The sequence below is a fragment of the Orcinus orca genome, chromosome 12, assembly GCF_937001465.1.
Source record: "Orcinus orca chromosome 12, mOrcOrc1.1, whole genome shotgun sequence".
NCBI lineage: Eukaryota > Metazoa > Chordata > Mammalia > Artiodactyla > Delphinidae > Orcinus > Orcinus orca.
In genome coordinates, this window is record NC_064570.1 from 7574354 (window position 1) to 7587560 (window position 13207).

At 56.0% G+C, this 13207-nt stretch overlaps 1 protein-coding gene across 1 annotated transcript in view; it reads right to left on the minus strand.

The window, feature by feature from the left end:
* Positions 1-13207, minus strand: part of IGF2R (insulin like growth factor 2 receptor) — a 110028-nt gene that overhangs the window by 12737 nt on the left and 84084 nt on the right. Inside the window, exons 30-40 of the mRNA XM_012536407.3 lie at positions 12734-12870; positions 11412-11602; positions 9906-10032; positions 9114-9233; positions 8561-8817; positions 8079-8297; positions 5892-6041; positions 3559-3720; positions 2236-2443; positions 1760-1906; positions 267-501 (exon numbers count right to left, since the gene is read on the minus strand). Coding sequence (XP_012391861.2) covers positions 267-501; positions 1760-1906; positions 2236-2443; positions 3559-3720; positions 5892-6041; positions 8079-8297; positions 8561-8817; positions 9114-9233; positions 9906-10032; positions 11412-11602; positions 12734-12870 — 1953 coding nt within the window. The remainder of the gene's footprint in view (positions 1-266; positions 502-1759; positions 1907-2235; positions 2444-3558; positions 3721-5891; positions 6042-8078; positions 8298-8560; positions 8818-9113; positions 9234-9905; positions 10033-11411; positions 11603-12733; positions 12871-13207) is intronic.

Below are 13207 nucleotides of genomic sequence, written 5' to 3' on the forward strand. Positions count from 1 at the left end.
ACAGTTCACGCGCCCCAACACACACAGCCACAGACGGCTGCCCCTCACAAACATGAACCAAACCGAGACTAATTCCACCAGGCCCACAGCTGACCAGCAGCTTCTCTGGGTTCTGAAGGTTTCTGTCGCCTCTGCTTCCAAACCACCCGCCGCGCACCAGGCCGCCCTGAGCGTCAGAGGAACGAGGCCATCCCGCCTTCAGAGTCTGCGCTCAAGCACCAAGCACCCAGCCCGTCGGCACGCGGCCAAGGTGGGGGGGCACTCACGAGGTCCCGTCATGGACGAAGAACCAGGAGCCGGTGAGGGAGGACAGCAGCCGCAGGTCGTAGGTCCTGTGTTTCTGGATGAACTTGCACTCCATCTTCTTCGGGGGGCAGATGACTTTGGTTTTCCACTCAAACGTCACCTCGCACCCACGGATTTCACTGAAGACCTGTGGCCGTCCCACATCGGCATCCTCGTCGCACTTGAAGATAATCGCGGACGTCCGGTGGCTGTTCGCTGGGGCAGCACACGGGGACCAGTCAGACCCGGCCTGTCCCTTGCTCGTCCTTAGGCTCCTCCCCGCCTCCGCTGCGCTGGCCCTTAGGAACCCTGTGCATCCCTGGCCGCTCCCCACGCAGCCCCGGCCAGGTCTCTTGTGTTCCATTCATGTATCTCAACCCTAGACAGACTAAGTTCTCTCGGGGCACAGTATCTCCTGCACTCATCAAGCTCACAGCGATAGCGCGGTGCCTTGCAGCCAGGTATTCAGTGTTCGATTATGTATGAATGACAATAAAAAATGAAAACAGGGGCTTCCCTGGTGGCACAGCAGTTGGGAGTCCACCTGCCAATGCAGGGGACGCGGGTTCGTGCCCCGGTCCGGGAAGATCCCACATGCCGTGGAGCGGCTGGGCCGGTGAGCCATGGCCACTGAGCCTGCGCGTCCGGAGCCTGTGCTCCGCAACGGGAGAGGCCACAACAGTGAGAGGCCCCGCGTACCGCAAAAAAAAAAAAAAAAGGAAACAGTAACAATAAGATTCCTGTAATTCATTACCTAAAAACGCGCCATCCGACAGACCAGGAAAAAGGTCCTGGCCTAATAAGCCTCCACAGAGAGCTACAGTTGTCCCCTGTAAACCTACCGTTCCTGACTCCTTAATTTGTATCATTTTGCTCCCTGATGACTTACAAACACTAAACAACTTCTTGTGCATTTATCCCATCGCCATCCTTGGGAACTCGCATCAGTCTGTGCCACACGTGTTACTAGGACTCCCTCGTGTGCCGGTTCTCCACGCGGCAGCAGCAAGTTTGCTGGACCTGGCTGGCCGTGACCCCCGCCCCAGCCCAGCCCAGCCCAGCCCCCCACAGAGCAGACGGTCAACCTACGAGCCCCTGCAGGCCTGATCACCCCACCACCACCCTGCAGACCCGGGACAGTAGCAATTCTGCTGAGAGTGAACGTGAATCACTGGTGCTGAAAACTGGTGTGTGGACACAAGTCCCTCGAGCCGGGGAGTGGGCAAGCTGACCACCTCGAACCTGCCCCTCACCTGGCCCCGCCGCGGTGCACGTTCACGGTTACGCAATACGCCCCACAAAACAATTAAAGATGACTTTTCTTTATGGAAAAGAGGCCTGGCTAGAAGATTATATGCAACAGAATCACTGCCGTTTACTTGGACGTCCAGAAAGATCTGAGCACAAAGCAGGCCTCCAACGGGTACAAGGCTACCTGACTGGCCTGGCTGGGACCCGGCGCGCTCCCACTTACAGTGTCTGCAGAAGCCCCACTCGTGGTCTCTGTCGTAGTTTGCGGTGGTCGCACACCAGAGCCTGGCCCTGCCCTCCAGAACACACTCCTCGTAGCTCTTCCCATTGAACATGAAGGGGAACACACACGGGTCGCCTTCTTCAGTTTCTGGAAAGAGAAGAAGTCTGCGTAACCCTGATTATCAGCACCACGCTGGCTGTGCCTTACCAGGCGCCGTCACCTCAAACAAGGATTCCCCGTAGAAACGGTCACCCTCAGCCAACGTGGGGACGCCAGGCCTCCCGGCCACAACATGACAAGCAGTTCGAGGGCCTGAGAGCTCACACCTAGGGCTGTTAGGATGGGTCGTCCCATGGTCTGAGCCAAGGTCCCAGTGCTCGCAGCACCTACAGCATCATTCCTCAGTTCTCTCCTCCTGCCAGGTCTACTTTCATGTTTCCTGGGAACGTAAAATTCACCCCCCTGCAAAGATTTACCTGGAGGACAATTATCTCCGTTAGCGTAACTTAAAATGACAGCTTCGTCCTGGTGCCTGTAATCCAGTCTCATCGACGCCAGCCTCCCGAAAGACACCCCCTTGCTCCCGGAGAGCAGACAGACGCTTCCGTCCTTGCAGCCTCCTTGGTCCAGGCCCGCAGCCGCAGTGCACACCCCGACGCTGTAGGTGCGCGAGTCTCGGGTCACCTGGAGAGACATAACCCCGCGGCTGTGAGGGGTCTCCAGGTGCAGGGGGCCAGCGCTGCGGGAGGCGGGCGCGTGCCGGTAAGTGGCGGCTGGGTCCGTAGGCTGTGCCCGGGCACCTTGGCGCTCACCTCTTCCTCTGGGGCCCTGACCCCCTCCAGAGGGCGACGCCCTGTCCACTCTCTGGGCGCCTTCCACACCGAGGCCCTGCCCTCCGGTGGCAGCCCTGCTGGCCATGCTCCCGCGGGCCCGTGGGGGGCGGCAGCTGCGAGACCCCAGCCAGTTCGCCCCCCCTTCCCGAAGCCCGCGTGTCCCGCTTGTAACCTGGGAGCGTCGAGGACTCAGAGCTGAGCGCAGAGTGGCCGCAGCCTGACCAAAGGTGCCTCCCTTGCCGCCCAGCCTCTGCAGGCTGCACCTGCTGCGCACCTGTCAGGAGGGCCTGCACCCAGGTACGGTCTCTGTTACAGCAGCCAGGCCGCTGGCACGTAGGCAAGCAACTCGGAGCTCACCGCTCACCAGCTGCCGTCCCCTGGGAGGCAGGGGATCTCGCGGGCTCGGTCCACGGCCATATGACTTAGCAATGCCTACATCACAGGGACGTAGGCCACGGCCCCAGACACGGAACGAACAGTCCACAGCGCTCAGGCCGGGACCGGACCAGCCCCCTACACACCCAAACGTGTTCGAGTCGGGGGGCCCACGGCTCCCTCCCCCCGGCACCTCTGTGGTCACGCTGGAGACAGAGGGGGTCCACGTGGCCTCTGCCGGCCTCGCCCCTTACAGGCATGTGGTCACACACGTGTCCACACGCGGTCACACACAAGCGGCCACCTGCTCTCCATCTGTGACATGAAGAGCCCCCCTGCCCCCTCACCAGGCCGCGGAACCCTCCAAAACAAAGAATCGCTCTGACCGCGACGCTCGTCTCAGGTGTGAGCCGCGACTGGTTTGCACACCGTCCGAGCCCCACCCGGGACAGAGTAAGGCCACCCCCGGCCACGCACTGCCTCGTGGCCACATGTCCTCCAATGATCACACGTGCCACGCTGCAAAATGCAAGCGAGCGTCAGAACCCAGGCGGCGGCCCCGAGATAGCGGCGCCGGGGGAGCAGCGCTACCTTGAAGGTGCTCTTGGAGAGGGTGGACAGGTTGAAGCTGTAGTGCAGCTGCTCGTCCGTCAGGGAGCAGCCCTCTGCCTTCACCTCGTCAGGACACACCAGCGGGGTCTCCCACTCGAACACAAAGTCGCAGTCGCTGGTCCTCAGCAGCTTCGGAGTCCCCTGTTTTAAGGAAGGGCTCGGGCTTGAACCCACGCGGGTTAATAAGCACAGCGTCCTCCCTGTTCCCCCGCCAAGTGCCAGAGACACCTGCCCGGGGGCTGCGGGCTCCTGCACTGCCTCCAGAACGCCAGGGGCTCGGGGTGACCCACGGTGGCCTCTCTCCAAGAGGAGGGAGCCATCGCCCTTGCCAGCGGCAAGGAAGCAGCACTGCCCTCCAACACTGCGAGGCAGCCCTGCCCACGCCCCAGCTCCTCGCTGCCCCTAGGCTGTGGCCCTGCACCTAGAGAGGGACAGCGTCTCAATGCTCCACGCTGCCAGCTCAAAGGCAGAAAGGGAGGGATCTTTAAACGTCGTGACAGAGAAGTGTGTGAAACCAAGACCCTCCCGCTGCAAAGGACGGAGGCAGGCGATTCTGTATGCATCTCTGCTCCACCGTCTCTGGAAGCTGAGGTAGAGTAAGGTAGAGAAGTGACCTGGCAAGACATTTTTTACAGTCAGGTAGAGAAGTTTACAGTAAGGTAGAGAAGTGACCTGGCAAGACATTCCACAGGCCAAGTATCATAAATAAATATAAATCAAGGTGCTTTCTCCCTCCCTCATTCAGCAACAGCCACAAAAACAGACGAGGAATTTCATTTTTAGCTGTAGCTGAAAATCTGTTTTTCTATAAATGTAAGTGAATAAAATACCTCCACTAAAGATAAGAGACAAGGAAATAAAATCTCCTTGAAAATCTTTCCAAACTTGACTGCACATGCAGCGTGAGATACCGTTTCTAAAACCCCAAATTACTGATCACTCTTAGCGCACCGCTGCTCCGAGACCAGCGCAAGTCCAGGGTTACCTGCGGACGTGTGTCCAGACGCCCCCACTTGCAGAGACAAGGGAGCCGACGGTCACGGCTTCCCTCGCCTTGATCACTCAGGATTATCCTCACACCCAACAGTCTCTGAACAGGGAAAGGTCTGTCTGGGAGCTGTGGGGCTCTATATGCAGAGGCCCCAGAAAGCAATGGTTTGTTTCTCCCCCTTCTCTCAGTGGCGGTACTGTCTGTCCCTCCTCAGCAGGCTGCTGCCAGGCCACTTCCTGCCACTGTCCAGTCACCCATCTGCGGCAGCCACAGCCCCCCTCCCTCACAAACCTGCTACAGGCCAGGGAATCAGAATGTCATGTTACTGAGATTCTATGTTACAGAACCACGATCTTTACTTGCACTCCTTCAGCCGCAAGAGCCTTAGAATTCATCACCTTCAGGGTTTTCAGAGGCAGTTCAAGATATGCATTTCTTACACATACACACACGGTCCTGTAATCAAGTACATTAACACTTCTACATATTCACGTTAGCTGAGACAAATACAGACCATAAGTAGCCCCAGTCCACTCACATCAAAGGACTGTAAGTTTTTGGAGTTTTAGAGATTTCAGAAGCACAGGTAAGGGGCCGAAAGCTAGGCTGCCTGGAGCAAAGAGTTCTCCACTGGAGCAGTGGGTGGGCGCCCAGCTGCCCCTGCAGAGCCATGTGACATCAGGCGGCCCTTCTGAGTCAGTGCAAAACAGGGGCCACAATCTACCAATTTATCTCCCATTCGCAGAGCGAGGTCGAGAGAAAACTAATGCAAAACTCTTTATAAAACAGCACTTTTTTTTAAATGGAAACCAGTTCTGTTTTTTAAATGCATGTAAAACAAAAATCAGTGGCCTCCTTAAAAGCAGATTGTACGAATTTGTTGTAGCTATTTTGATTCCAGAGGTCTTCTTTCGTTTGCTAACTTCCAAAATTTGGATTATGTCCTGAGTGACTACAGCTGCCAAAACATCTGACTTCCGAATAAGATCAGTAATGTTATAATTTTTTTTAAAAAAACTAAAGTCGACACTTCTGTATATTGGTAGGCAAAGGTGAAGGCCGCTTCTATGCTCAAGTGTTTCACATTTTTAAATTACAACAGGCCTCTGTGAGCAAAATCTGCCCTGGTAACTCAGGGTGGGCTTACTTATTGTTAAATTAATGGCTTTAAGTTACTCCATGCACCACTGGCATACCACATGATGCGAGACAGGCGTTGTGAATACAGGCATTCTTGGTCCGAAACAGATTTTATGGGTTTCCAGCTCTGGTTCATCGACCCACACTTTGGCTCCTACCTTGTAGACAGGCGCTCACTTACCATGCTCACACCCCTCTTACAATGAAAGGCGATCAGCGAGGTGTAGTTGAAACGCTTGTTCACCAGACAAGGAGTAGTACTTTCAAAGTTCAAGTAAACTTCGTTAGCTATGGGATTGAGTATCGGAGGTCCTGTGACTCGACCAATATCCTAAACAAAGGAAAAAGCAATGTTTCAGAAAAGTAATTTTTCCCCAAGTTAGTGGAGAAACGGCTAGCAGAGAATTGCAAAAATTACATGCCATCTGTTTCAAAGATGAGTAGCACCTAAAGACACTGGGTCAACAGCAGCTCACTTGAAACGTCCTGACAGAAGGCACCACAAAGAAACCTCAGTTTGCCAGAGTGGTTATCAGTTTCGGTCCTACATTAATAACAATGGTTCTACTTCTACTCAGGGTCAATTTTTGACGATTCCAGGCAACAGGAATTTCTCTCCCCAGTTACACCGGGGCGGCTGCACAGTCTCTGGCTCCGGCTGGTGGGAAGCAGGAGCCCACGTGGCTGCCCCAACGATGCCCGTCTCCTCCTGCCCAGCACTGCGCCGGGACAGCTGCTTCCTCGGTGGTGCCCACAGTGGGGCCTCAGGGGGCACTGAGCACAAGCTTACTCACCCCCCGCTGTCTTCTGCGGCTTCGCACAGCCCCTGGCACACACTGGCTGCTCAGCAAGTGTTTTCGAGCAAGTGAACACGCAAGTGAAAGGAAAGTGCCCGGCCAGGAACAGTGTGTATGTACGTGTGTGTGATGACTGTGCGTGTGTGAGTGTGTTATGAGTGCATGTGATGAGTGTGTGTGTGTGTGTGATGAGTGTGCGTGTGATGAGCGAGATGAGTTTGCGATGTGATGTGTGTGAGATGAATGTGAGATGAGGGTGTGTGATGAATGCGTGTGACAGTGTGAGGTGTGTGATGAGTGTGCGTGATGTGTGCGTGTGATAAGCGCGTGATGAGTGATTGTGTGAGATGAGTGTGTGTGATGAGTGTGATGACAGTGTGTGTGATGACTGTGTGATGAATGCATGTGACGAGATGTGTGTGATGTGTGCGTGTGTGAGATGGCTGAGATGAGTGTGGTGACTGTGTGTGTGATGAGTGCGTGTGATGAGTGTGCGTGGTGTGAGATGCATGTGTGATGAGTGTGATGAGTGTGTGTGATGACTGTGTGCATGTGATGATCGTGTGAGTGTGTGGGTGACGAGTGTGTGACGAGTGCATGTGATGAGTGTGTGTGTGTGAGATGAGTATGTGTGTATTGAGTATGTGTGTGTGAATGAAGCCACAACGTGCTTTGTTCACCACTGTGGGGCATGTTAGGTCCACAATGACACAACACTCTCTCTAATTAGTTCTCTAATTAGAGAACTTCCTGCGTTTTTTTAAATCTGAGAAAAGGTAGCCAGATGGGAAAAGCAGACTGGATCTGTAAGCAAGTGGTTCACACCAAGGCTCCCCCCTGCACCACTAGAAAGGCTGACACCACAGCACTTCCTGCCAACATCTGGTTGCTCCAGGCCCTGCACTTGTCACGTAGCTACGCCTCTGTCAAGTTCGTAACACGGCCAACTTCCTCACCCCTCCCAACATCTCTCCCCACCAACACCACAGCCAACATCCATTTTTTAAAAGGACATCTAGATACCTTATGACAGGACTCACTGTTTAAAGAATGCAGAGAAACACCACTTTTGAGATGCATTTCAAATAAAACATACCAAGAATCTGACAAACCATGAATACAACTCATGGAGACAAGGTTTAGAGTTCCAAATCTGTAACGGAAGGCAGAATACCTGGCTATTAGCAAAGCAGCTTATACCCTTAATTACAACTCATCTACCAAAGAACCTGCTTGCACTTCACAAGCGTTTCAATGACACAAGACCCGCGTATAAGCCAAGAAAGCAAGTTCCATCGACACCCCTGAGCCTCCTGACCTGATACAAAACGGTGTGTCTACACGTGTGTGCCCATGTTGTCTCCCGTAACTGCTGACTACCCTCCTCCGCCGACAGCTCGATGCACAATTCCTTACAGCCCGCCTCCCCTAGTGGACTCAGACTCACGTGGTCCTGGCTCATTTCCCCGTTCTTTCTGCCTGAAAACTCTCCAGTGAAAGCCAGAAACACGGCATGAAGGAGGTTGTTAAAAATCTTGCAGGATGGTCTCCGCCCTTGGTTCCCTACTCACCACGGGGGCGCCGTCGATGGGAACCTTGCACACAGCGGTGCCGGCGGGACAAGGCACCCCGTGCATGGGGTTCAGCGGCTGGCAGATGTTGATGTAGAAGTCAGGGCTGGTGTCAGAGGCGTCGTCCTCGCTCTCATCGTACGCTTCGTACCCCCCGGTGCGGTGGATGAGGGGGGACAAGTCGATGATGGAGCTGCCGTTCCTCACAGAACATTCCGTCTGTCAAGCAGGAAACACGCCTCGTTGGTGTGTGCAATACGTGTTCCTGACCAAGGCACCCACGACAATATAAGCTGAACCGAAAAAGCACGAGGGGTGGAAGCAGTGCCCCAAACGCTTGGTTACCTAACGTCGGGCACTTGGAACCAAGTGTGACGGGGGCCCCAGGAGTGGGTGAGACAGGCTGGGGGCCCGAGGGAGTCGCAGGAGAGGTGGAGCAGGGCCCCTGGGGGGCCGTGCCACACGTGCCCAGCCCGACTCACCACCTGCTCGCAGGCCAGGGGCGTGTGCCAGTAGAGGAAGAGCGTGCACGTCTGCTTGTCCAGGGAGATGAGCACCGGCCTGTTCGCGGGCCCCGCCTCGGGCCTGCACACGAAGCTGAGCACGCTCTTGTAGCTCAGGCCGGTCTTGGAGGGACAGGGGGAGCCGTCCTCGTACACCAGCTGTAAGACCTGGTCCACGTACTTCAGCCTCTTGCTCGCCTTGCCCACGCTGATCCTGGTCTGTCCGAAGCAGGCCCCTGTCCCAAACACAGAAGGGAGAGCGGAAAACACACAATTACGGATTCAAACCACTCGCTTTCCCATGAAAACTTTCTGCAGAACCAGACTTTGAAATTCACAGCCAACACTCTGGAGGGTCCCGTGTGGTTTTAGCAAACGTTACACATCTAGTATTCCATCACGTGGCCACGAAGCCCCCACACCCCTACCAGCCCACTGCTGCCGATGAAGGAAGGCATCTGACCTCTTCGCCGGGGGGACGCGGAGGCTGAGGCCGACCTCGGGGCCGGGAGGGCGGGCCACACACACTCACCTACACCAGGGGCACAGTTCTCGTTGTCCCCGCACACGCTGAGGTAGACCAGCCCCTTCTCACTGTAGGCGGCAGTGTACCCGGCCCTGCCGCTTAGAGAGCTCAGGTCAAACAGGTGTCCTGCTCGGGGGAAAGGATGGGGACACCGTGACCCATCACCGGCGCTCACACACAGATCCCGCCAGCCATCGGGCCTCCTGATTCCTTGTCACGTGTCACTGCCCCCCTTCACTGACGCGGCCCCCAAAACCTTCCTGACAGCTAGAAAGTACCCAGGAGACAGCAGCTCAGGGCGTCCTCCTGCGCCTGGGCCACGGCGATTCCAGTGGGGTTGGGAGGGCCCGTCGGCATCCCTCCCGCTGCCAGTGACCCAGCCCCAAACCTTTCCGGGCCCCAGAGCTGAGATCCTGTGGTTTCCTCGTTGCCCCACGTCAACTCTGAAAGGAATGGAAGACTGACTCCAGCTCCGCCAGCCTAAAGCTTGGGACCAGCACCCCAGAAACAGGAGTTACGGGGAGCACGGCTTTCAGGGAGGTGCTTAGGCTCTTCTCCACTGAAGAACCACAAGTCAACAGGACCGGGCAGATCCAGCAGAAAAGGCCAAACGTGCACACACAGGACATGCTGCTGCTGCCCGGGGCGCCTGCCCCCCAGCCTCACACTGGGTCTCTCTCACCGCTTGCATGCACGTGCGCCCACGTGTGTGTGCGCGTGTATGCGTGTGTACCTGTGTGTGTGTGCACTGTGTGTGTGTTGAGGGTGTGGGGACGGGTGGCCGGCAGCGGCCCTCACCTGTGGAGGGGTTGGTGACCTGGCAGTCGTCGTGCACGTTGCTCTTCACAGGGCAGGCAGCGGCCGTAGGCCAGGAAAACGTGTACTCGCAGTCCTCTACGGCACTGAGGAACATGGGCCTGGAGTTCTAGAAACAAGCGAAGGGCAGACAGCTGCTGACAGGGTGCGCGCCTGACGCAGGTAACAGCGCCCACTGGCGCCAAGCAGGAGCTCCCCTGTGACGCACCACAGGCCCGTGACACACCCGTCTCGGTGTCTTCACGGGACGAGGGCAGACTGGGGAGAAGCAAAGGGTCAGGGTTTGCTCCTGAGATACCCCTGGGGGCTTGACACACACAGGGTGAGACAGAGCCGGAAATCCACTCGGGGGGCAGGGACGTTCTCCTACAGCTAAGGCTTTTAAGGTGGGGTCGGGGACAGGGTGGCGAAGGATGCTCAAAGGGCTACTGTGAGGCACGAATGAGGAAATAAATGATAAAGTCCTGAAAAACGGAACCGACATCTGTTATGATGCACATAACAGGAAGACCCTCAGGGAGAACTAGTCATGAACTAACTAACCCCTCCACCACCCGGGCTAAGGCTCCCTGCCTCTCAGACGTGTCTCGTCCACACGGCAAGGGTAAAAGGGTAAGATTCGTGCAGCAGCGCCCTCCTTCCCAGATAAACCAGCCCCCGGCATCCGCGTGCAGAGCCCTCCACGGACCAAGCAGCTGTCTTGCTCTGCCGTGAGCCTCTCTCCTCAGATACACAGCAGAGCTAGTCTATGGGGGCCCAAGAGTCCGGACCCCAGCAGCACAGCGGTCCAGGCTCAGCCTCTGCACAGCCTCCTGAGGCGGAACCTCAGCTGCCACCCCGTCAAGGGGGCAGACCTCAGGCTCCTCCCGCCACAGCTGGCCGCACGCAGCTGGACAGTGGTGCTCTGTCCTGACACTGAGTATGGAGTGCACTGGGCCAGCCTGACCTCACTCCCGAACCTTACAAGACAGCACACAGGCTGCACCTTAATCTCCGTGGCAGAGATGCTCCCGCGGTGAAAACACAGTCCAGAGAAACCATTAATTCCGCCCCCACCTGCTGTACTGCATGTACCAACCCGTCAGGGAAGGAACCATCCAGAGATGAGACGAGAACCCAGTTACCACGCACCAACCACACGCCAGAAACAGTGCCCGGCGCTTCACGCCTCCTCTCTCTAACCTCATGGCGATTTGGCAGGACAGGCCGAGCTCGTGCTGGTAACAGGTGCCCCGTTTAGGGAGGTTACCAAACACCAGTTCTCTCTGCGGCCTTCAGGGATCTGAGTCAGACTCTCAAGAGAACCACCGAATTCTGGAACAAGAACTGCCAGGGTGGACACCCCGGGACCACGGGCCCGAGCCGCGCCACCCACGCCCTTTGTTAGGCTGGGTCACCCCGAGCTCTTCAACTCACATCCCAGGAAGTGAGACATCGGTCTCGCTGACCCTGGACTCGCACTGGGGCCGAGACAGCTGCGTCACTTACGACTTGGCTCTCGCTGCACGAGAAGCGGATGGTGGTTGACTTCTTCCGGATCTGGTCCGGACACGGGTCACCATCGACGTACCTCAGGAGAGTCATGCCCTCGCTCCCCTGAGGGCCATCCCTCACTCTGCCCAGGTTCACGGGCTTGGAGCCACCCAGCAGACACACGGCCGCCTCCGGAGGGCACGGCTCTGCAGCACAAGCAGAGACAATTAAGAGTGACCGTCAGCCCCTGTCCAGTCTAGGACTTAACAAGGGACGTAACGTCCGGCACGTGACACAGTTGATTCTAACAATTACCTCAAAATATCAGTGATTTCTCTCATTAAGTCAGATGCCAGTGACACCATGAGTTCTCACTCCATGAAACGCCGTTTTACCACAGATGGGTTGGGGGTGAGCATGAGGTGTGGGGAGAATTCAAGGCAGAACAGCCTCAATTATTTCTGATCCCCAAACGAGATGAAGCTGAAACACCTAGATTACGCCTGTGGAACATTTTAAATGGCCTCTATTCACGTGCTACCTTACTTTAAGAAGTCACCAAGAACCGTGCCAATCTCCCAGTCCCCGAAATGTCTGAGTCATCTGCGCTGGGTAAAGAACGAGTCCCACTTCGTGGATTAATAAGAGCCTCGGCGTCACAATCTAGCCAGCATACAAAGCGAGGGGAAGTGGGCCATGGCCTCAACCATGCAGAGGAGAAAAATAACTTTCTGGGTTTTTGTTTTAAAAAAAAAAAAAAAGACAGCAGCAGTGCCCACTTTGAGTTGAGCCAGACAAGAGGCTGCCTCAGCGAGGCTGCATAAAACTCCAAGAAAACGGGACAAGTTTCGTCCCCAGGATCCCAGGGGGCCGCGGGCGGCACCAAGGTCTCCGTGGGCTGCTGCTCCCAGTTGCACGGCCACAACTGAGTTCTAGCCTCATCACCCGCACCAAGGGTCTGGGTGCATCCTAACAAGACCCCACCCACTCTGCTCTCAATGAATACAGAGGGCACATACCCAGAGCTCCATTTCCCACCCTCCTATCTCCTGCCCTGGCTAAGAATTACCTGCCACGGTGATTATTTCTACCTACCCTCCAGCTCCCCACGTTCAAACAATGGTTACAACGCTCCCAACAGAGCCTTCAGCACTGATTTATCCTGGACCACACCAGGGATGGGTCATCAAGACCCTCAGATAATTCCTCCTGCTGCTTCTTGGCAAAACCACTCATGTGTCAGAGAGCAATGCGCCATCGAAGAATCCGCTCTTACTTCCTCTTCACCCATAAATTCACTACAAGCCATGAGCACCTCCGCCAGAGACCTCACTCACCCGAGCCGGCCTGCGGAGCCAGAGACTTGCACACGTTGATGAGGTAGTGCTCAGTGGCTCCCGTCCTCGTGACGGCTTCCCAGTTGTCACTGTACCTCGACAGGGATGAGAGATCGAAGGTGTTCCCAGCCCCGTCTCTGAAGGAAAGAAAGCACCACGGTGAGGTTCGGCTGGATTCTAACGGAGTCTAGCGCTCCGTCTGCAAAGGATCAGTATAAAGGCAGAGTCTACTCCCGACACCCTGGGAATCAGACCCTGCCAGGGACAGAACTCGACACTGAACTCTCCCAGATCCAGACGGAACCAGCAACAACACAGCTTGAGTTCAGGAAATGTCAAGCCTTAGCTCAACAAAATTATGTATTAACCAAAAAAAGCTAAGAGTAAGCACCTGTCCTGCTCAGGCCGATGAGAAGACAAGGGTACACAGACAGCTAAGACACGCAGCGCCCAGGGCAGCCCGGGCAGCCCTGT